Here is a 23,293-nt window from a genome sequence, read left to right as displayed (position 1 = left end):
AACATATTGCTTCTATATATATATAGATGCAAGAAAATAAACTTTATCCAAAGAACACATTATTTACATTTCCTATGCTCATTTATCTAGGAGACCCAAAAGAACCCACAGATAAACTAGCAGGAACTAATAAGACGGTTCAACAAGGCACACACATACAAGATCAATAAATTTTAAAAGTCAATCAGGCTCCTCTACACTGGCGATAACAAATTAGAAAGTGTAAAAGAAAATAAGAAAAAAAGAAGATCTAAAAATTGTCACAAGAGCCATATAAATTATTTAGAGCTAAGCATACGTAGAAGGCAATATAACTAACAAACTGAGTACGAACAGTTAAACTCCACCCAACCCAAGGTTAGGAAAAGACTGTTGTTACTTTATGAGAACAGACCCTCTTCTTAAGTGGCAGATCAGTAAGTGAGAGTGAATCAAAGAAACACAGCATTTGAAAAGTCAGCTAGTCCAAGCCTCTTGATGGCACATACAGAAGCTGAAGCCCAGATAGGTTGAGTTACTTGGTAAAGGGCCCAACGTCCTGACTCAAGGACTAGCATTTTTCACTCATTCGTAAGACACAATCAAATGCAGTACCTTGGAAAGAGATGGGAAAAAAATGAAGAAATCAATTATATAGTTCCTCATCTTTAAGTACAGAAATAGCTGTGACAAAATTACACGTATTGAGGGAAAATTGAAGTGCAGAGTTTAAAATGTCAATAATCCACAGGGAAACTGGAGACCACTGAAAATATTCATATTAAATCTCTCTAGAAAAGACATGAAAAGATCTCCACTCAAAATGTGAATTTTATAATAGACATGGTATGATACAATTTATAATAGATATGGTATGAACCTTTCCCTTTCACGGGAAAGGTTCAGCTGGGAAAAAGGAAATGTTCTTGAAAATGGGGCCTGTGCTATTGCAGACACTGTGCTCCACCTAGGTCCACGGAATGCTCTGATGTCATCACTGAGGTCACAGAATTCCACTGTGCGCCTGGCAACCTTGCAAACATAACAGCCCTGGTGAGCACTAGGCAGTACTGCTGGTTCACTAAGTGGTACAAGTTTTTCAGCCATTTAGGAGACTTGACTATTTTTATTTGTATTGAATCATTTCAACGGATTGCCCAAGAGCCAACAAGGGCCAACCTGTAGGGAAGAGGAGGAGTTGGACATCTCTTGAGGCATCTTCTAAGGGAGACTTCTAGTTGGTACCATGAAACGGCGACAAAAGAGGAAACATCTGGAAAATGAAGAGTCCCAGGAAACTGCCGAGAACGGAGGAGGTATGTGGGGGGCAACATGCTGGGGCACATGGGTTTCTGCCAAACTAAACCTTCTCTAGGATGGGGCGGACTGAGAACGTGTCACCTGTGAAGCAGGGAGCGAGAGATCTTGTCTCACTGACGCTGCCGTATCCATCCGGAGGGTCCCTGTGGTGTGAGATGGCACAGAACGGCCAGATGCCCCCTGGGAGATGGGAGGTCAGCTCCGCTGGTCTGAGGACTCTCCCCTGGGGCAGCCGGGCCTGGAGCTTTGTCGGACTCATAGCAGGCTGCATCCTGCTTGCACAGACCTAGAGGTGCAGCTTTTCTCAGTCCCCGATTTCTCTCTTATTCTCTTGGATCGTTCCCTGGGGTCATGAGGTGGGGGATGTGAAGGATGCAAGGATGCTGAGAGAGACCCATGAGTTGCTTGGCCTCTTTTACCAAAGTGGAAAGAGAAGCCCCATGAGTTGAAGGCCCTGTTGAAAACTATCTTGACAAGTGGAATGCACTTTGAAAGAAGATTGTTTGTCTAGGGATGGTGTCATATTGAAAGCAAGGAGGTTTTATTCCTTCAACAGGAAGAATTTCCCAAAGGAGATCAAGGGAAGGGAAGGGTTTTCCAGAGACTGAGACCGCGTGAGCAGGGGTGAGAAATGGCCTCAGGGTCCTGCGGGGAGCTCTGAGAGCCACGGGCCACGGGGTGCCTGCGTGCATTAAATGTAGGCGAGTAGCTTGCCCTGGGAGAGGGGTGGTCACCCCAGAGCTCCAGCTAGAGGCCTCTGCCCCAGATTAGAGCCCAGTAGCTCCTACCAGGCCCAGGGCCCTGGAGACTGTAGGATGGGCCCTGGGAATGGAGCTCTAGACAGCAGGCAGATTTCCAGGCAGTGGCTGGGACAGGCTGGGGAAGGCAATGACTGCCCCTGACCATTCAGAATATTTTGCTCTATGTTCCTGTGTGTGACTGTGTGTGTGTGTGTGTGTGTGTGTGTGTGTGTGTGTGTGTGTGTGTGGTAGTGCAGAGAAGAGCGAGATGAATGGGGTTAGAGTGCTTACCAGATATAAAGTCTGCGTGGTAAAGTTCTTGTCACCCTGGCTGGACCTGGCTGACACTCGGTGTACGTAAGAGTGTATACAGAATTCTTGTTAGGGGTGTTTCATGAGACAGTAACTCATACACCCATGTACACTCTGATACAGCAAAAATATCACACACCCCACATATAACTTCCTTAGTAAACCACACACAGCACATGGAGGTATATACATGCATCCCTTCTGTACTACGTTCTCATACAACCCACCTGTATCACAATCGTCTCCTCTAACACCAAACGCTGGAGATGAGATATGTATATAGACACACACACTATATATATAGGACACACACACACACACACACTATATATATATGTATCTCCTCAACTCTTGCACAAACACAGCTAACTTCAGCCATCTCTAAATACCTCTATAAGAACCAGTCACGTGTCATACACACCACACTTATAACACATTCTTGAGTAATGCCAGACCCGCTTTGTACAAACCACAGTAAACCACAGTCTCAGTAACCCAGGTCAGGATTGCCAGAGAAAATATGGGCTATCCAGTTCAATTTGAATTCCAGATAAACAACAAGTAATTTTTCAGTAGCAGTATGTCCCACATATTGTATGGGCCATACTTACACTAAAACTAAGTCAGGCCAAACACTGCATGGGAATACTTACACTAAAAAATTATTCTGGGTTTATCTGAAAGTGAAATTTAACTGGGTGCCTTGTATTCTGGTTCGCTAAGTCTGGCAACCCTTATATACTTACCACCAGCTGATGTATTATATATTTATTGTAGTTTTGTTTAGTGTGTGTCTTCCCCTACTAGAATGTGCAGCGTTACCAAAGACTACAACAATGGAAGAGTGCCGGATACACAGGAGTAGCTGCTTACTGAATCTTGGTGACTGAATGAATGAACACGCACCATAAATACAAGCCACACCATGTAATGAGGAAAAGTTACATGTCCCAGAATTCCTGACTTGTGAACAGAAACCATGCACACAAAGGCCACAGACACAGATAGACACATCTGCACTGTGCTCCCCATGCCAACCCCACACTTACCACAGACTTAACTGATACACATCACTCACTCTTCCCACACACTCACAGTCACCACCGAGGCCTACATTACCAACTAGACAGTGAGAGAATAAGTATGGATTGGAATTAAATCCTGGAGTATCCACTGGGAACCACACTCTCAACTGTGTGTATTCACTGCACCTGACACGTGTCACACACTCAGTAAATATTTGTGGACAGAGGACTGATGAACCCACCCTGAGCCTTTCATTCCTCCCTCAGGAATCTCGAAGTCACAAGAGGATCCCCCTCGGCTTGGATCCACTGTGGTGGCCCAAGGCTGCAGCCCAGGGCCAGGGGAGGTCTCCTCTGCCTCTAAATACTTCTTCTGTACTTCTACTCGGCGCAAGCTCAGCTACGCTGGTAAGGGCGCAGGGCTCCTCAGGTGAGGGGGTGCTTGGCTGTGAGGCAGGAGGCACATAGATCCCAGGGAGGCTGAGAGGAAACCCAGGGTCATCAGAGGTGATGAGGGCTCTGTGGAGGAGCCTGGGCAGGATGGCTGAGCTGTTCCGAGGGCGTGGATGCCAGCTGAGTCTGGGTGTGTGTGTGTGACTACTGCTACTACCATGGTGGGGAAGTCAAGGAGCAGGGGCCGGAAAGGTCTGGGCTTGAGGTGGAGGGAAGAGGGACCAGATTAAGCATCTTCAGAGGAAAATGTAGGCTTTGTCTTTGCCTTTGCTTCCAGAGAAGGACAGAGTTCTGCATCATACACCTCCAGCCTGAGAGCAGGACCATCCAGCTCAGGTGCACACAGCTCACACATACACGCGCCCTCCAGGCACAGCCCTTCTCAGTGCACATCAACCCCAAGCACGTGCTCCACAGTACTCTCCTCCTGCACCACAGCCCCATTCCACAAGGAATGCACCACCGATATTCCCAAACTCACACTCCTCGTCGTACACGCATCCAGCCGCATCCCTCACATACCACAGCCCTCACCACCATACTCCACACCCCTGTATACAGACACCGCTCCAGTATCCCCCCCACGCACATGAAAAGCCCACAGATGACACCAGATACACCACTCCGTCCTACGGCCAACAGACACCAAGCTCACGACATAGCTATGTCGTGCCAATGTCCCTCTCTCGTCTACCACACCTGCTCCCTCAGCTTCCGGCATGGCCCATGCATGTTATTATGATTTTAATTTCCTTTTTCAGGAATCCGGAGATTTCATCGAGACACTGCCCAGCCTAGAGCAGCCCTAGCCCAGGATCAGGGAGAAGGAGAGACCGCTCCCCCATCACACTGTGTCTCCTCCTCACCCTCTTCACCCTCTAAGAACTATCTGCACCCAGACAAAGAGGAAAGGGGCATGAAAATATACTACATGCAGGTACAAGTGAACAAGGGTGTCGCTGTCTCCTGGAAGACAAAGAAACCCTTGGAGTTGCCTGAAAAGCAGCTGAGGATAGAAGAAGTGACCCTTCCTGAGGATGTGTGCGCAGTAGCCACTGAGCCCTCTTCTGATGTGTCCACCGAAAGCCTCCTGTCTGACAGTGAGCCCACTGGGGAGGAGAAAGAGTATGAGGAAAGGGCCGAGCCAGGCAGCCCATCAGGGCCACCTGCCGTCGAGGAGAGACCCAGCGCCAAGACAGCGGACTGGATGGTGACCATGGAGACCGGCTTCAGGTGCATGGCCTGCTGCCGGGTCTTCCCCGCCTTGGAGATCCTCCAGCAGCACGTGAAGTTCGGCATCCTGGAGGGCTTCAGCTGCCGTGTCTCTCATCTCACCATGGTCCAGCTGATGGGCAATGTGGAATCCAAGAGCACCCCTGAGGAGGAGGACGAGGAGGAGGAGGAGGAGAACGAGGAGGAGGAGGACGACGAGGAGGAGGAGGAGGAGGAGGAAGAGAAGCAAGAAGAAAAGGAGAATGAGGGAGCGCAGCCCACGGGGGAAGGCCCCAGCCCAAAGAGACCCCGCAGGCAGGGTCTTTTCTCTCCTTTGAGTTCCAAACAGCAACTGAGATTCATGGGACCGAAGATCCTGGAAGACGGTGTGGCCGTCCCTCGGAAGAGGTAAGGCTTGAGGCTGGCAGTCTTCTGAGCCTATGTCACGAGGGCCCAGAGGAGTCTAAGGGAAGGGGCCGCACACATGTGCTGGTTGACCTAATGGCTCTGCAGTTGCATCAAATGGGACACACCCAGCACTACCAAAGGCATTGAGCTCTGTTGACGTAAACAAGAAGGTGGAGCCTTTTCCTAGGAGTTTTCTCAGGGTCTGCACGACGGACCTCAACTCTTAGAGGACGTACTGCCAGCAGCGCCTTCTCGGCAGAGAGAGCCAGGAGTGGTCTCCAGAGAGGACAGGGGCCCTGGCAGGACCAGACCGTTGAGGTCTGAGAGCCTTGGGCCTGAGCCGAGATCTCACCCGGACCACTGGACCTAGCCTTCTGTGACAAAGGGGAATATGAAAGAGAGTCACGTGGAAATGAGGTCCCCCGAGATATGGAAATGTTCCAGAACCTTCGTTGCGTGGTAGTTGATCTGGAGCCAAGCTCACTGTGGTGTGTGTGGCTCTGAGCATTAAGGCAACGCTGGAGGGTAACCCTGACCAGCAGAGCTTGGAGTGCTGCTTGTCTCTTCCTGTTCTACCTCATTTGTTTTATCCCTTCCAGGGAGAAGAAAGGACCCTCGGGAGAGTAGCAGACAGAAGGCCGTGGTCTGAAGGAGGATGAAGGGACCGGCACTCAGTCTAACATCATATGACGATAGAAGCGTCCTATGCAATAAAGGGCATTTTCCAAACCTTTCCTGGAGCTTTTATTTAATTACATTTTTCTATCTATGCATCTATCTGTCATCTACATCTGTATCTTTCAAGGTTTGTGAACAAGCTTTCACATAAGCACTAGAGACGTCCACCAGCATTTTCCAGAAGAGGCCTGCAAATTGCTGGGGACTCCTCACAAATAGGGAATGGCCACAACCCCTGCCACACAGACTATGCGCGTGGCCCTCCTGACGTACTCCCACTCTCTCTCTGAATTTCCCAACGTCTGAGATGAGGGTGCTGGCTGGAGGCAATGATCACGTGCAGGCTGAATCTTCTCCAGATTCTGATTCTCTTCCTGGGCCTATCGTCCTCAAGCACAGTCTCCATGTCCCTGGCCACACTGATCTCTCTCCTTCAGTCCTTCCCTCCCTCGCTCTCCTGCCTCCCAGTGCAGAGAATACTGTTTTGCATTTGAGACGACATTTAGTTTTTGTTCACAGAATTCTCACCTGTTCTACTGTGGCCTCCGTTGTGAACATTCCAAAGCTGAGAATTTTCTTTTTTTCTCCCTCATTTCTGCTGAGTCTTTACCTTCCTAATGCAGTGAACTCAGAGTGCCTAGCTGACTGGATGGGGACAAAAATCCAGGGAGCAAAGAGAAATAATAAAAGAATATATCAGTTAATTTTTCATAGTGTTATCCAACTACATATTTTTAAAATTTTGGAATACTATTAGGAATCTTCTCTTTATAAAAAACTGAATTATTGGGCTTCCCTGGTGGAGCAGTGGTTAAGAATATGCCTGCGAATGCAGGGGACATGGGTTCGAGCCCTGGTCTGGGAAGATCCCACGTGCCACGGAGTAACTCAGCCCGCGCGCCACAACTACTGAGCCTGCGCTCTAGAGCCCGTGTGCCACATCTACCGAGCCCACGTGCCACAACTACGGAAGCCTGCGTGCCTAGAGCCCATGCTCCGCAACAAGAGAAGCCACTGCAATGAGAAGCCCGTGCACCACAGCCAAGAGTAGCCCCCGCTCACTGCAACTAGAGAACGCCCGCTAGCAGCAACAAAGACCCAATGCAGCCCAAAATAACTTAATTAATTTTAAAAAATTGAATTAGTTTCAAGGGTACAATGTATAAAAGTACAATAAAAGCCCCCCTTCAGAACCCCCCAACCCCACTCTCAAGATGGAATAGATATGCTGTGATACAATTTATAGTCGTAGCACTACTACTCCTCCCACCACATCCCAAATCCTCTGAGCCAGGTGCAGCAGCTCCCTTTCACAATGCTAGGACCCGCCACAAGACAGATGATAATCCCTTTGGACATTTCAAGGAGCGGCACCAAGGCAACAGTACCTGGGAAATGCCACTGACAGCTCAGAATATCCATGGCATTTCTAGAGCCTCGGCACTGCTCTCGCTCTGGGAATGAAGGTCCAAAAAGCACATCGGAGAATGTCCATAGTTGTAAACAAGCTCCACCTTTGAAACACAATCTACATAGAACCACATATACAAGCCTGCACGATGGAGGAAGCCAAGGTCTCCTCCATGATTTCCCTTCTGACCACCTTAGTGTCTCCTCAACCATAAAAGGTGAACTTGAAACTCAGGACCTTGCCTTGTCCCCAGAAACATCCAAGCTTGGATCAGTCTTTCTAAGACCAGATCCTTGCTCTCTGAACTATTAGAGACTTGTCACATACACAGAAGTAGAACAGGATTGTTTCTATCTACCTGGGGACCAGGAGTCTTTCACATTGCTCCTGTTAAAACTCTCACAACAGCAAAACTTTACCTACAAAGGGTTCAAGCTATGACACTCCCAATTTCCACAAACCTCCTCAGCTCTTGTGAGTCACATGCAGCCAATTCCAGGAATTGGAAACATGGTTGTGAGGATGAAACTGACTTTGGGGCTCCCCTTGGATATGGTCTTCCAGACTTACCAAAAGGCCATTAAGAGGAAGGTTTACCCCACCTCAGGGAAACCCGAGGCAGTACTTGCAGTCAAGGGCTGGCCATGGCTTCTGAGCTACATCCAAAAAGAATTTCATACTGTACCTGGATCTGCTGAAGCCATTTCTGACTGTCCGAGAGCCAGCATGTACCGCTCCTCAACTGCCTCCATTGTGGATCATCAGTAGGGCTGTCAGATTTAGTAAATATAAGTACAGGATGCCCAGTTCAACTTGAACTTCACATGAATAATAAGTCATTATTTTTAGTATAAGTAGATCCTATGAACTCTTTGGGGCATACTTATCTTAAAAATGTACTTGTTGTTTCTCTGACATTCAGATTTAACTAAACAGCCTATATTTTATCTGTCAACCCTACCCTTCAGAAATGATGGAGGCTCATAGAGATCCAGGAGACGCCTCAGCGCCTCCTCAGCTTTTATTTCTACGTCCTGGACAGCGAGCACGAACCTTCCAGTCCCAGTCATTGGCTAGAATGGAGGATATTCTCTGTTTTAGAGCTTTTTCTACTTGTCATTGTTATTATCTTCCTTATTTTAAAGAGATGTTTATTTTTTCCCAAACTTCATAGCTCATCCAAAAGTATTTCAAAGTTCATTAGACAAGGGAAAAACAACATGGGTCTGAAAACTGAAGGAAACCGCCTGGTGTTTAGTAAAGAAGTAGTAGGGACACTGAAAAAGCCAAACTTAATAAGCAAATCTCTCCAAGGGTATTTTCAGAGCTTGATACCCTCCCACACCCTGAAAATATTATTACATCAAAAACGTAGAACTGCTAACCAAATGTAAGGCTCCCATATGATTCTATCAAAGTGAGGATGCTTCTTTACGAAGCAGTGAGCACACTTGCTGCCCCAGGGACCTTGGCAGTTGCAACGTAGGGCTCTTCCCTCTGGGATGGAAACAGCAAGTTTTCCTGTGGTCTACACGCTGGCCCCCAAAATACTACACTCCCAATACTTGTCAACTTTAAGTATTTTTCTACATATCTCCATTTTTCTGTTACTATTTGGACTACATCCTAGACTTGACACTACATAAATTGCATTCAAGAAGCTATTTTTAAAAGTTGGTAGGAAACCTTAAATCTATAGCTTGCAGTCCCTGGCTTACTTTCATCCAGGTGCATAAGTGTTTTCAAAAGTAGTCAGGTTAGTTACCCCATATCACAGCCCCACGCTTGTGTCACAGATATAAAAATGGAACATGATATTTAAGGTTTTAGTTGCCAAATCATCAAGCCTCCCAGACAGAGGCAATAGGGCAGAATGATTACAGAGGCATGGATTTTGATTTGCTCCAGTGTCTTGGGCAAGTCACTTGGCCTCTGTATTTATTTGTACTTATCTGCACTTATCTGTCACTTGGGGGTCATAATTGTACCTGGTCCATGGGTACGTTGTACAAATGATCTGTAAAGTAGTTACAAGAAACCGACACAGAGTAAGCACTCCACAGACATTGGCTATTAGCTATTGGAAATATTTCTCCATGAAACAGATGACTTTATCAGTGGATGACTCGGTGGGAGACAGTGAATCACAGAATCACAGCATGTTGAAAGTGACCTAGTTCACACTCTTATGTGAAAAAAAGAAAAGTGTGCCTGTGTAGAAAATGTCTGAAAGCTTACCTAACAAATAGTTTATCATGTTAACTTGGAGAATTAGAATAAAACAGGAAAGCAGGAAAGAAAAACTTGAGTGTAATTCAATTTCTCTATCATTTGTGTTTCTACACTGAGACTCTGAATACACTGGAAGCGCAATGTTTTTTAATGTGGCGGGATAAAGGTTTTCACGTTTTCCTGATCCATCCGTATTATTATCTCAGAATTGCTGGCAGTTCTTGCCATCTTTGGATCTACACCCATCTGAGTCAGGGGGCCATTCTGGACGGAGGAGATAATAGAGCAGAAGTGAAGTGAGAGGAAAGGAGAGACAAGATTTTCTCTTTTCTCTTCCAAGAGGAAAGGTCTTTGGAATGGGAACAACTCACAACCAAACTTTGGGGAAAGGATGTGATGGAAAATGAGACAAACATCCTACCCCTGTGATGAGAAGGATTCCCTGGGCTGGATGGAGGGAGGTCACAGGTGGCTGGACAAGGAAACCAACTAGGGAGAAACACCACAAGTGCAGAGCAAACACCCTGAGGCCACTCAGCCTGACTCCATGCAAACATGTGTCCAGCAGCCAGCCCTTCACCTGTGGCTCCCCAGCAAGACAGGTACCTCGGGGGTGCCAACTCATTCTGAGTCCATTATGCCTGGCCATTCATAAACCGCTGTCTAACGTGTGAGGAATAAACTCTCAATGTTTATGAGGAAATTGGGGAAGGAGATTGAAAGGTTACTTAAACGGAAAAAAAAGAAGTTCAGGAAGGCAGGATGGTAGAGAGACAAGAAAAAGACCTTAAAAGATAGAAAGGATTTGCCAAAGAAGAGAAAGAAAAAGAAATGATTCCGAATGGCTTAACCTGCAGCTAGGAAGTTAAGGAAGATTATTGATGGGTGAAGACTATGGAATAAAGTGAATAAAAGTTTTCAGAAGTTGCTGAGAATATGGTAAGAAGCATGATTATCCAATTATGAATTGGCTGCAATGGCATTCTAGGGGGACACTAGGAAGGGGAAGCAAATGTTCCTGAGATGACAGTGGCAGGTGGAAAGTTGTTTCAGGGGAAGAGCAGTCTTGCAGAGGGTGTATGAGAGGAGGGCAAGTGTGAGCAAGCAAGGAAATACTAAGTGTATACGGTTCCATCACTGAGTGCCCCCAGCCCGGTCGTCAGCCTTGAGAACAAGCAGGACTTCAGGTACTGGAGCTACATTTCAGTCATCAAGACTTGAGAAGACACCCTTAACTCAGGTCTTCTCTTCAAACTCCATCTTTCCTTCTTGACCTTCATTTGGCCTCTTCCCTTACCCTCAAGCTGTGGACTGAGGCCACAGAGCAAGACGGGTCACTAGTGTCCTCCATCCCCTGGCGACTGTGGTTCACATCAGTGGAGTACCAAAGGCAATAACCAAGTAACAGACACAAGAGTGTATGAAGAAGAAGAGATTCTGATAAGGCTTTCTGTGACAGTGTGGGCCAAGTCGGCTCTATATGGCTGGTATCACCTGAATTATGAGCAGCCTTAGGGGAGAAGTTCTCAGAAGGCAGAGCCTGGCTCTCTAGAGGCTCTGCGTGCTCACAGCCCACTCCAAGACCTCAGTTACACCTTCGGCCCCCAATATCTCTCCCTCTGCCTGCTCAGAGTTTTTGAAGGCTTCTTTCCTCCACATTTCTCTTGAGCGGTGGAGGAGGAAGATGAGCTTCAGGCCAGCTCAGACTCCCCTGGGATCCCAGCAGGATGCCTATCATTAACCTCCCACCTTCTAGGAAGCTCCTAAGATCTTCACATTTGGGGCAGTTTTCATTTCAGCTGTGCTTCAAATTGCTGGCTGGAGACGGCCTGTTGGAAGGTGGCTGAAAGCAAGTAGCAATCCTTCGGGCAGCCTGGCCCTTCTCGACTGTCAGACATCTTCAGGGATATTCTAGGAAATGTTGTTTGTTCTAGAGAAGGGAGGGAAACAATCCAATTGTCCAATAATGCTTGAACGGAAAATAAATGATGCTATATGCATGTGATGAAATAATATCAAGCAGTCAAAAATCAAAGACCTAGATCTATATGGATTCACGTGGATAAATCTTGAAAACATAATATTGATTGAAAGAAAATAAGATCAAGAATGTTAGATTGTGATAACAGGTATGTAAGTATTTAAATATTTAAATCAATTCAACATATTGCTTCTATATATATATAGATGCAAGAAAATAAACTTTATCCAAAGAACACATTATTTACATTTCATATGCTCATTTATCTAGGAGACCCAAAAGAACCCACAGATAAACTAGCAGGAACTAATAAGACGGTTCAACAAGGCACACACATACAAGATCAATAAATTTTAAAAGTCAATCAGGCTCCTCTACACTGGCGATAACAAATTAGAAAGTGTAAAAGAAAATAAGAAAAAAAGAAGATCTAAAAATTGTCACAAGAGCCATATAAATTATTTAGAGCTAAGCATACGTAGAAGGCAATATAACTAACAAACTGAGTACGAACAGTTAAACTCCACCCAACCCAAGGTTAGGAAAAGACTGTTGTTACTTTATGAGAACAGACCCTCTTCTTAAGTGGCAGATCAGTAAGTGAGAGTGAATCAAAGAAACACAGCATTTGAAAAGTCAGCTAGTCCAAGCCTCTTGATGGCACATACAGAAGCTGAAGCCCAGATAGGTTGAGTTACTTGGTAAAGGGCCCAACGTCCTGACTCAAGGACTAGCATTTTTCACTCATTCGTAAGACACAATCAAATGCAGTACCTTGGAAAGAGATGGGAAAAAAATGAAGAAATCAATTATATAGTTCCTCATCTTTAAGTACAGAAATAGCTGTGACAAAATTACACGTATTGAGGGAAAATTGAAGTGCAGAGTTTAAAATGTCAATAATCCACAGGGAAACTGGAGACCACTGAAAATATTCATATTAAATCTCTCTAGAAAAGACATTAAAAGATGTCCACTCAAAATGTGAATTTTATAATACACATGGTATGATACAATTTATAATAGATATGGTATGAACCTTTCCCTTTCACGGGAAAGGTTCAGCTGGGAGAAAGGAAATGTTCTTGAAAATGGGGCCTGTGCTATTGCAGACACTGTGCTCCACCTAGGTCCACGGAATGCTCTGATGTCATCACTGAGGTCACAGAATTCCACTGTGCGCCTGGCAACCTTGCAAACATAACAGCCCTGGTGAGCACTAGGCAGTACTGCTGGTTCACTAAGTGGTACAAGTTTTTCAGCCATTTAGGAGACTTGACTATTTTTATTTGTATTGAATCATTTCAACGGATTGCCCAAGAGCCAACAAGGGCCAACCTGTAGGGAAGAGGAGGAGTTGGACATCTCTTGAGGCATCTTCTAAGGGAGACTTCTAGTTGGTACCATGAAACGGCGACAAAAGAGGAAACATCTGGAAAATGAAGAGTCCCAGGAAACTGCCGAGAACGGAGGAGGTATGTGGGGGGCAACTTGCTGGGGCACATGGGTTTCTGCCAAACTAAACCTTCTCTAGGATGGGGGGGACTGAGAACGTGTCACCTGTGAAGCAGGGAGCGAGAGACCTTGTCTCACTGACGCTGCCGTATCCATCCGGAGGGTCCCTGTGGTGTGAGACGGCACAGAACGGCCAGATGCCCCCTGGGAGATGGGAGGTCAGCTCCGCTGGTCTGAGGACTCTCTCCTGGGGCTGCCGGGCCTGGAGCTTTGTCGGACTCATAGCAGGCTGCATCCTGCTTGCACAGACCTAGAGATGCAGCTTTTCTCAGTCCCCGATTTCTCTCTTATTCTCTTGGATCTTTCCCTGGGGTCATGAGGTGGGGGATGTGAAGGATGCAAGGATGCTGAGAGAGACCCATGAGTTGCTTGGCCTCTTTTACCAAAGTGGAAAGAGAAGCCCCATGAGTTGAAGGCTCTGTTGAAAAGTATCTTGACAAGTGGAATGCAGTTCGAAAGAAGATTGTTTGTCTAGGGATGGTGTCATATTGAAAGCAAGGAGGTTTTATTCCTTCAACAGGAAGAATTGCCCAAAGGAGATCAAGGGAAAGGAAGGGTTTTCCAGAGACTGAGACCACGTGGGCGGGAGCGAGAAATGTCCTCAGGGTCCTGCAGGGAGCTCTGAGAGCCACGGGCCACGGGGTGCCTGCGTGCATTAAATGTAGGCGAGTAGCTTGCCCTGGGAGAGGCGTGGTCACCCCAGAGTTCCAGCTAGACGTCTCTGCCCCAGATTAGAACCCAGTAGCTCCTACCAGGCCCAGAGACTGTAGGGTGGGCCCTGCCAATGGAGGTCTAGACAGCAGGCAGATTTTCAGGCAGTGGCTGGGACAGGCTGGGGAAGGCAATGACTGCCCCTGACCATTCAGAATATTTTGCTCTATGTTCCTGTGTGTGTGTGTGTGACTGTGTGTGCGTGTGTGTGCGTGGTAGTGCAGAGATGAGCAGGATGAATGGGGGTAGAGTGCTTATCAGGTATAAAGTCTGCGTGGTAAAGTTCTTGTCACCCTGCCTGGACCTGGCTGACATTCAGTGTACGTAAGAGTGTATACAGAATTCTTGTTAGGGGTGTTTTATGAGACAGTAACTCATACACCCATGTACACTCTGATACAGCAAAAATATCACACACCCCACATATAACTTCCTTAGTAAACCACACACAGCACATGGAGGTATATACACGCATCCCTCCTATACTACGTTCTCATACAACCCATCTGTACCACAATCCTGTCCTCCAACACCAAACGCTGGAGATGAGATATGCATATAGACACACACACTATATATATAGGACACACAAACACACACTATATATATATATGTATATCCTCAACTCTCGCACAAACACAGCTAACTTCAGCCATCGCTAAATACCTCTATAAGAACCAGTCACGTGTCATACACACCACACTTATAACACATTCTTGAGTAATGCCAGACCCGCTTTGTACAAACCACAGTAAACCACAGTGTCACTAACCCATGTCAGGGTTGCCAGAGAAAATATGGGCTATCCAGTTCAATTTGAATTCCAGATAAACAACAAGTAATTTTTCAGTATCAGTATGTCCCAAATATGGTATGGGCCATACTTACACTAAAAGTAAGTAAGACCAAATACTGCATGGGAATACTTACACTAAAAAATTATTCTGGGTTTATCGGAAACTGAAATTTAACTGGGTGCTCTGTATTTTTCTTTGCTTAGTTTGGTAACCCTTATATACTTACCACCAGCTCAGGTATTATATATTTATTGTATTTTGGTTTAGTCTGTGTCTTCCACTACTAGAATGTGCAGCATTACCAGAGACTAGAACAATGGAAGAGTGCCAGATACACAGGAGTAGCTGCTTACTGAATCTTGGTGAACGAATGAATGAACACACACCATAAATACAAGCCAAACCATGTAATGAGGAAAAGTTACATGTCCCAGAATTCCTGACTTGTGAACAGAAACCATGCACACAAAGGCCACAGACACAGATAAGACACATCTGCACCGTGCTCCCCATGCCAACCCCACACTTACCACAGACTTAACTGATACACATCACTCACTCACTCTTCCCACATACTCACAGTCACCACCGAGGCCTACATTTCCAACAAGACAGTGACAGAGTAAGTACTGATTGGAATTAAATACTGGAGGATCCACTGGGAACCACACTCTCAACTGTGTGTATTCACTGCACCTGACACGTGTCACACACTCAGTAAATATTTGTGGACAGAGGACTGATGAACCCACCCTGAGCCTTTCATTCCTCCCTCAGGAATCTCGAAGTCACAAGAGGATCCCCCTCACCTTCGATCCACTGTGGTGGCCCAAGGCTGCAGCCCAGGGCCAGGGGAGGTCTCCTCTGCCCCTAAACACTTCTCCTGTGCTTCTTCTCCGCGCAAGCTCATGTACGCCGGTAAGGGCGCGGGGCTCCTCAGGTGAGGGGGTGCTTGGCTGTGAGGCAGGAGGCACACAGATCCCAGGGAGGCTGAGAGGAAACCCAGGGTCATCAGAGGTGATGAGGGCTCTGTGGAGGAGCCTGGGCGGGATGGCTGAGCTGTTACGAGGGCGTGTATCCCAGCTGAGTCAGGGGTGGGGGGCGGGTGTGAATCCTGGTACTACCATGGTGGGGAAGTCAAGGAGCAGGGGCCGGAAAGGTCTGGACTTGAGGTGGAGGGAAGAGGGACCAGATTAAGCATCTTCAGAGAAAAATGTAGGGTTTCTCTTTGCCTTTGCTTCCAGAGAAGGACAGAGTTCTGCATCATACACCTCCAGCCTGAGAGCAGCACCATCCAGCTCAGGTCCACACAGCTCACACACACATGCGCCCTCCAGGCACAGCCCTTCTCCGTGCACACATGAACCCCAAGCTCGTGCTCCACAGTACTCTCCTCCTGCACCACAGCCCCATTCCACAAGGAATGCACCACCGATATTCCCAAACTCACACTCCTCGTCATACACGCATCCATACGCTTCCCTCACATACCACAGTCCTCACCACTGTACTCCACACCCGTGTATACAGACACCACTCCAGTATCCCCCAACACGCAGATGAAAAGCCCACAGATGACACCAGATACACCACTGCCTCCTACGGCCAATAGACACCAAGCTCACGACATAGCTACGTCATGCAAATGTCCCTCTCTCGTCTACCACACCTACTCCCTCAGCTTCCGGCATGGCCCATGCATGTTATTATGATTTTAATTTCCTTTTTCAGGAATCCGGAGATCACATCGAGACACTGCCCAGCCTACCGCACCCCTAGCCCAGGTTCAGGAAAAAGGGGAGACCGCTCCCCCATCACACTGTGTCTCCTCCTCACCCTCTTCACCCTGTAAGAACGATCTGCACCCAGACAAACAGGAAAGGGGCATGAAAATATACTACAAGCAGGTACAAGTGAACAAGGGTGTCGCTGTCTCCTGGAAGACAAAGAAACCCTTGGAGTTGCCTGAAAAGCAGCTGAGGACAGAAGAAGTGACCCTTCCTGAGGATGCGTGCGCAGTAGGCACTTACCCCTCTGATGTGTCCACCGAAAACCTCCTGTCTGACAGTGAGCCCACTGGGGAGGACAAAGAGTATGAGGAAAGGGCAGCGCCAGGCAGCCCATCAGGGTCACCTGCCGTCGAGGAGAGACCCAGGGCCAAGACACCGGAGTGGATGGTGACCATGGAGACCGGCTTCAGGTGCATGGCCTGCTGCCGGGTCTTCCCCACCTTGGAGATCCTCCAGCAGCACGTGAAGTTTGGCATCCAGGAGGGCTTCAGCTGCCGTGTCTTTCATCTCACCATGGCCCAGCTGATGGGCAATGTGGAATCCGAGATCACCCCGCGGAGGAGGACGAGGAGGACGAGGAGGACGAGGAGGACGAGGAGGACGAGGAGGACGAGGAGGACGAGGAAGAGAAGGTAGAAGGCCCCAGCCCAAAGAGACCCCGCAGGCAGGCTCTTTTCTCTCTTTTGAGTTCCAAACAGCAACTGAGATTCATGGGACACAAGATCCTGGAGACGGTGTGGCCTTGGAAGAGGTAAGGCTTGAGGCTGGCAGTCTTCTGAGCCTATGTCACGAGGGCCCAGAGGAGTCTAAGGGAAGGGGCCGCACACATGTGCTGGTTGACCTAATGGCTCTGCAGTTGCATCAAATGGGACACACCCAGCACTAACAAAGGCATTGAGCTCTGTTGACGTAAACAAGAAGGTGGAGCCTTTTCCTAGGAGTTTTCTCAGGGTCTGCACGACGGACCTCAACTCTTAGAGGACGTACTGCCAGCAGCGCCTTCTCGGCAGAGAGAGCCAGGAGTGGTCTCCAGAGAGGACAGGGGCCCTGGCAGGACCAGAACTTTGAGGTCTGAGAGCCTTGGGCCTGAGCCGAGATCTCACCCGGACCACTGGACCTAGCCTTCTGTGACAAAGGGGAATATGAAAGAGAGTCACGTGGAAATGAGGTCCCCCGAGATATGGAAATGTTCCAGAACCTTCGTTGCGTGGTAGTTGATCTGGAGCCAAGCTCACTGTGGTGTGTGTGGCTCTGAGCATTAAGGCAACGCTGGAGGGTAACCCTGACCAGCAGAGCTTGGAGTGCTTCTTGTCTCTTCCTGTTCTACCTCAGTTGTTTTATCCCTTCCAGGGAGAAGAAAGCACCCTCGGGAGAGTTGGTAGTAAACCAGGGTATATCCTCCCTCAAGGGGACCCGGCCTGCCCTTCATTCAAGATGCTCTGGAAATGGGAACTGACTCATGTTATCCAATTGGCTGAGGGAGCACAACTCCCATGTTGATTCCGGTCAGACATGTTCATCAGACCTAGAGCTTTTCTCCTGATTCAAATCAAGTAGGGTATTAGTAGAGTTCCCATTTATTTCAGCCCTAGAGATAGCACATGAGCAAATAAAAAATCTTTTGTGTATCAAAGCATTCTAATGAGCCCTTTCATTTTGCTGTTCATTGTGAAAAACACGCTCACTTTATCTCTGCCAATGAAGTGTTTCCACTTGACCAATGATGCCCCACGATCCCATTAGCCTCACTGAATTTAGGGAGCCCATTATGATGACATCATTTCCCTCTCATTCTTGGCCTGCAGAGAAGAGCAGCTACAGAGCATTCCAAGACTGCTAACGCTCCCCTCACCAATACGTTTCTTAAACCTCTGGCAAAGGAAGTGTCCTCTGAGCCCTCCCAGGGCACATAGGGGGTTTGGGTGAGCAGATCTTATATGATAAATCCACTCCAGTGGTCTGGCATTCCTATGCCTTTGTAAACCTTCTACAGTGGTGGTTCTCAGCTGGGGACACTTTTGGTCCCCCCTCCCAGGAAATATGTGGCAGTGTCTTGAGACTTTTATTTTATTTTATTTTTTTTTTGTGGTACGCGGGCCTCTCACTGTTGTGGCCTCTCCCGTTGTGGAGCACAAGCTCCAGACGCACAGGCTCAGTGGCCGTGGCTCACGGGCCTAGCCGCTCCACGGCATGTGGGATCTTCCCGGGCCCTGGCACGAACCCATGTCCCCTGCATCGGCAGGCGGACTCTCAACCACTGCGCCACCAGGGAAGCCCCTTGAGACTTTTTTCTTTAAGGAGCTGTGTTATGAATGAGCCCCACGTGGCTGGTGCACACGGATGTATCAAGGCACTTTTTTTTTTTTTTTTTTTTGGTACGCGGGCCTCTCACTGTTGTGGCCTCTCCCGTTGCGGAGCACAGGCTCCGGACGCGCAGGCTCAGCGGCCATGGCTCACGGGCCCAGCTGCCCCGCGGCATGTGGGGTCTTCCCGGACCGGGGCACAAACCCGTGTCCCCTGCATCGGCAGGCGGACTCTCAATCACTGCGCCACCAGGGAAGCCCTCAAGGCACTTTTTATTGTTACAACTAGGGTGGCAGGGAAGAGTATGTGCCACTGGCCCATCTTACATTGCACAGGACAGCTCCCAACAACAAAGAGCTATCCAGTTCAAAATGTCAGTCATGCCAACGTCAAGAAATTTTGCTACAACATACTTAGAAAGTCCTGGCATTTTGACTTTAGCCTACGCTAACTTTGGGTACAGGTTTCAGTCATTTGAGCAAACTGCTGAAGGCATTCCCAGGTAGCCAAGCTAACACGCTGAGTCTGGAATGGGTGTTGAATGCACTCGTATCAACAAATCCAGCCTAACCCAATATTACATTACTCCCACCTGCTTCAATACCTACAAACTCCACACACATTATTTCTCAGGTTTCTATTGATATAAGTTATAAAATTCCGTATTTTAGCAGATAGTGTCTCCTCATGGTCATCCTTTATACCCGGTGGGTACCCACCCCTTCCCTGCTCCCGTCCCCATTTCAAGGACTCTAGTCTGATTACTAGGTCTGGAAAAACGAGAGGTAGTGGAGGCAAGTCTTGAGGATCCACAGACCCCTGCAAGGAAACTACCTCAGAGTAGAGGCAGACTTCCTTCTAATAGCACAGCAGGCTCAACTAAGAGGTCACAGGTCAGAGGTCACAGGCCTCAGCTTTGTTGGAATCTGCCCATATATTTCCACCTCAAATTTCCAGGATTCTACTCCTTCCCACTGATGCCCTATGACATAAGAGAATCTACAAGGTTGTGAATCAATGTGTTGTCATTCAGCCACTGACTGAATTTGACTTTGGATCCCCTTAAAAAAATAAATAAATAAAAAGGAAGGAAAGAAAGATAGAAATGCTGATTATAACAAGTCCCCCAAAGTGTTGCTATGTAGCCAAGCTCAAAGCTAAGACAGAAAATCCCCAACGGTAAAAACAGATTTCGAGCTCAAGCTATCAACTGGGACTTGAAACTGAAGGCCCTACAAAGGCCAATGGAACTGGATACAAAGCTAAAGATTTAGCCTTTAGCATAGATGGGAGTCAAGGTTAGAGGAAGCCACGCACTGGGAGTGAGTTGTGAACTACTCAACACTAAGAATGGAAGAGCAGCTCTTTCATTGAATGTGAAGAAAGAAACAGGTAGTCCCTAGTTGCTACCACTGTCTTTGAACCAAACTAAAGAACAAGGTCAACCAGAAGGGCAGATATGAGAATCAAAAAGGAAACCTCTCTGGAATCCTCACTGAACCAAGTCTAAGTTCTGCTCTACTTGTGGTCTTTCACTTACAGAGACAAACCTTTTGGGCTTACCACAGGGATCAACAGACTTTTTCTCTGAAGGGCCAGAAAGTAAATATTTTAGGTTTTGTGGGCCATCAGTGCTCGTCACAACCACTGAACACTGTCAGCACAATGGGAAACACTCAAAGATGGTAAATAAATGGATGGGCCAATAAAGAGCTTTTAGGTTCCAATAAAGCTTTAAAGGCAATGAGCCAGGTTGGGCTCACAGGAGGTAGTTTTCCAGCCCTTGACTTAACTCACTAAACTACAAATTACCTTGAGAGTTGGTGGTTTGATATCTACCAAACCAAACCAAACAAGAAAGCCCTAGGATTTCTGACATCTAATGCAATGCAATTTGAGGTAGCATGGACTTTACATACACATGTGAAGGTGTGGTCTAGGAAACCAATCTTGGAAACCTGCCTCTCACATTAAATACATCTTTTGCTGAGTAAAGCCCTTTAACCAAGTAAGTGTTAAACATCAGTGAAATGACCAAGAAGTAGGAAATGGTATGCAAACCTCCTCCTTAACAACTTGTTCCCATCATTCTAGGTTTCTTCCCTATGCACATTTTTCCTTAGGGAATCGTTGATAAATTTTACCTCTAAAACTTACCTATTTCCACTCTCTATCTTCAGGATTTGCCCAATCACTGTTACTTTGTAAACAATTTAAAAAAGTTTTTTGGGGGGTAAATTCCTTTTTTCCCACAGCTAATGGTTCTCTGTGTCATAGTGTCTGGAACGACCCAGCTACTTCTCCAGTCAGACCAAGCACTTGAAAGGACAAGCCGGTACCCCGAGCTATCCATCCATTCACCCAGTAAGGAAGCCTGATGAGGAGAACTAGGATGTGTACATTTCTACTGTTGGAATTAAAACAGAATATTCTGGGCTGCATGGATTTATCCTAAACTTCAAATGCATTAATTATAAATAGACCGTTACACTGACTAATATTCTGTCTCTTTGAATAACCATATACATTTTTTCTTTTTTATAACTGATTTCTAGAGGTCTATTCCTTAATTTTGGCCATATATATGTATACCTCATGATGATAGGATTTCTTACTGTGAGGGATTAATATGTTCTTAGTAATTTTTAATATTATATTTTACATTATTTTACTACCTATGTTACTATAAAAATAACAGTATTTTACTGGAAAATTGATGCTCAATGAAAAATTTAAAATATGGAAGTTAAATGTGGAAAAAATCCCTGAAAATCTTGCCACTGTTTACATAAGGGTGAATATCCCTTTACAGATGATAGGATGCATTAACACACACACATACATGTTTGATTAAGGTATGTGATGTACCTACCTAAAATACATTAAACTGTTACATGCTTCTGTCATTAAGTTTAAGCCATCATTTTAACAGACCTGTCATTACATAAGTATCTTAAAATATAAAGACATTCCTATTGAATATTTCACTTTTGCAAAATTTAGTAACATTGACATGCTACTCACCTTTTCTACTTGAATTTCCTAATTATAAGGTCCTATTCTGTGATTTCTATATCAAAGGGACGCACGTTCTATGTTTTGATATGTACTCAGCAACTTCACTTTGAAAATCAATTTTTCAATCCACCGCTAGGAAAAAGTGTGCAAGTCAGTCATTGAATAAATATGTTTGATGAAGTTACCAAATTTCAACAAATAATTTTTTTCTTTTTATCTCAGGCCAGAGAGGAGTAAGGAGATAGAGAACTTGACAAAAGTAATCTACTTCACACAGCCTCTTTTCTCTACTTAAGAAGTCCTGATGAAAGTAATGCTAAAACCCTTGGGAGACAATCACATCAAAACCTAGACGGAAATGTGGTGAATAAGAAACCAACGATCAGTTCATTTACTAAGAAATGTTTGTCCTCTGTCACTGTCATTAGTAACTCTTTCTGACACTTAAACCTCTGCCTTGACGTTCTTGAAAAAAGGGTCAACAGTATGCTTTCTGTATTGCAAGATGAACAATCCATTTTCAGTAAGTCTATACTGTCACAAAAGATAACCAAATTTGTACTGTATAAGGTTCACAGAATATTAGATAGACAAAGTCCAAGATAAGATCCAACTTGAAGCGAGGCTGGGGGGAGACAAATGGAGCTCATCATAACAGGACGATGCCACATTAATATTACAAATTGCAATACTGAGTGGTTTTCTAACACTTCAAATTTTTGTCTCCCTGAATTACTTTTAAGGCCAGATTTAGGTTAACTCCTCTGAATACAAATTTTTATGAAATTTTGGAGGGGATTGCAACATAATTTTCAAAAAGTTGTTCCTCATTCATTAACTGAACAAATATCGAGCACCTACAAAGTAGCTGACAATGTTCAGACTGTAGATTCAGAACAAACGTCGCTGCATTCGTGGAATTTACGTTGTAATGGGCATAAATTTTGGCATGTTCATCATACTTTTGTACAAGGCCTGCTAAAACTCACACTAAGGCTTCTCCCCTAATATTTAATAGAGGTCAAAGTTCAAACTTACTACACCATTTACCAGAGTTCTCTGCCGTGTGGCCTCCTGGCTACTGGGACATGTTGAGCTATGGCTGAAACACCGACTTTAATGAAACAAATGATTTTTTTTTCTTCTGAACTTGATGACTGGAAGAATTCACATGACACCTGAGTTGTTTCTGTCTCTGTTTTCATCATTCTATGGAACTTTTTTCGTGTGTGGGCTCTCTGATGGTCTTACCACTCCTATCACTTTTATAGGATTTATCAGCAGCATGGATTCTGTGATGAACTGTCAGATTGGAGCGCCAGCTGAAGCTCTTCCCACAGGTCTCACACGTGTAAGGCTTCTCCCCCGTGTGCACTCTTTGATGGGACTGTAGCTGTGAAGGCCGAC

The 23,293-nt window shown here is 46.2% G+C and overlaps 1 protein-coding gene across 1 annotated transcript; it reads left to right on the top strand.

Annotated features, from left to right (window-relative positions):
- Window positions 1-15,520: 15,520 nt before the first annotated feature.
- LOC308611621 (protein FAM170A-like) lies at window positions 15,521-23,212 on the top strand (the record flags this gene model as incomplete). The annotated part of the gene is made up of 3 exons (XM_081260336.1): window positions 15,521-15,715; window positions 16,514-17,118; window positions 23,158-23,212. Coding segments are annotated over 3 exons (855 nt in total), but the record flags the coding sequence as incomplete, so codon positions are not given.
- Window positions 23,213-23,293: the final 81 nt, after the last annotated feature.

The sequence above is a fragment of the Mesoplodon bidens genome (assembly GCF_964165515.1).
Source record: "Mesoplodon bidens genome assembly, contig: HAP1_SCAFFOLD_525, whole genome shotgun sequence".
In the NCBI taxonomy this organism is placed as follows: domain Eukaryota; kingdom Metazoa; phylum Chordata; class Mammalia; order Artiodactyla; family Ziphiidae; genus Mesoplodon; species Mesoplodon bidens.
Note: the sequence above shows the minus strand (reverse complement) of the source record. Positions and strands in the feature narration are given on the sequence as shown.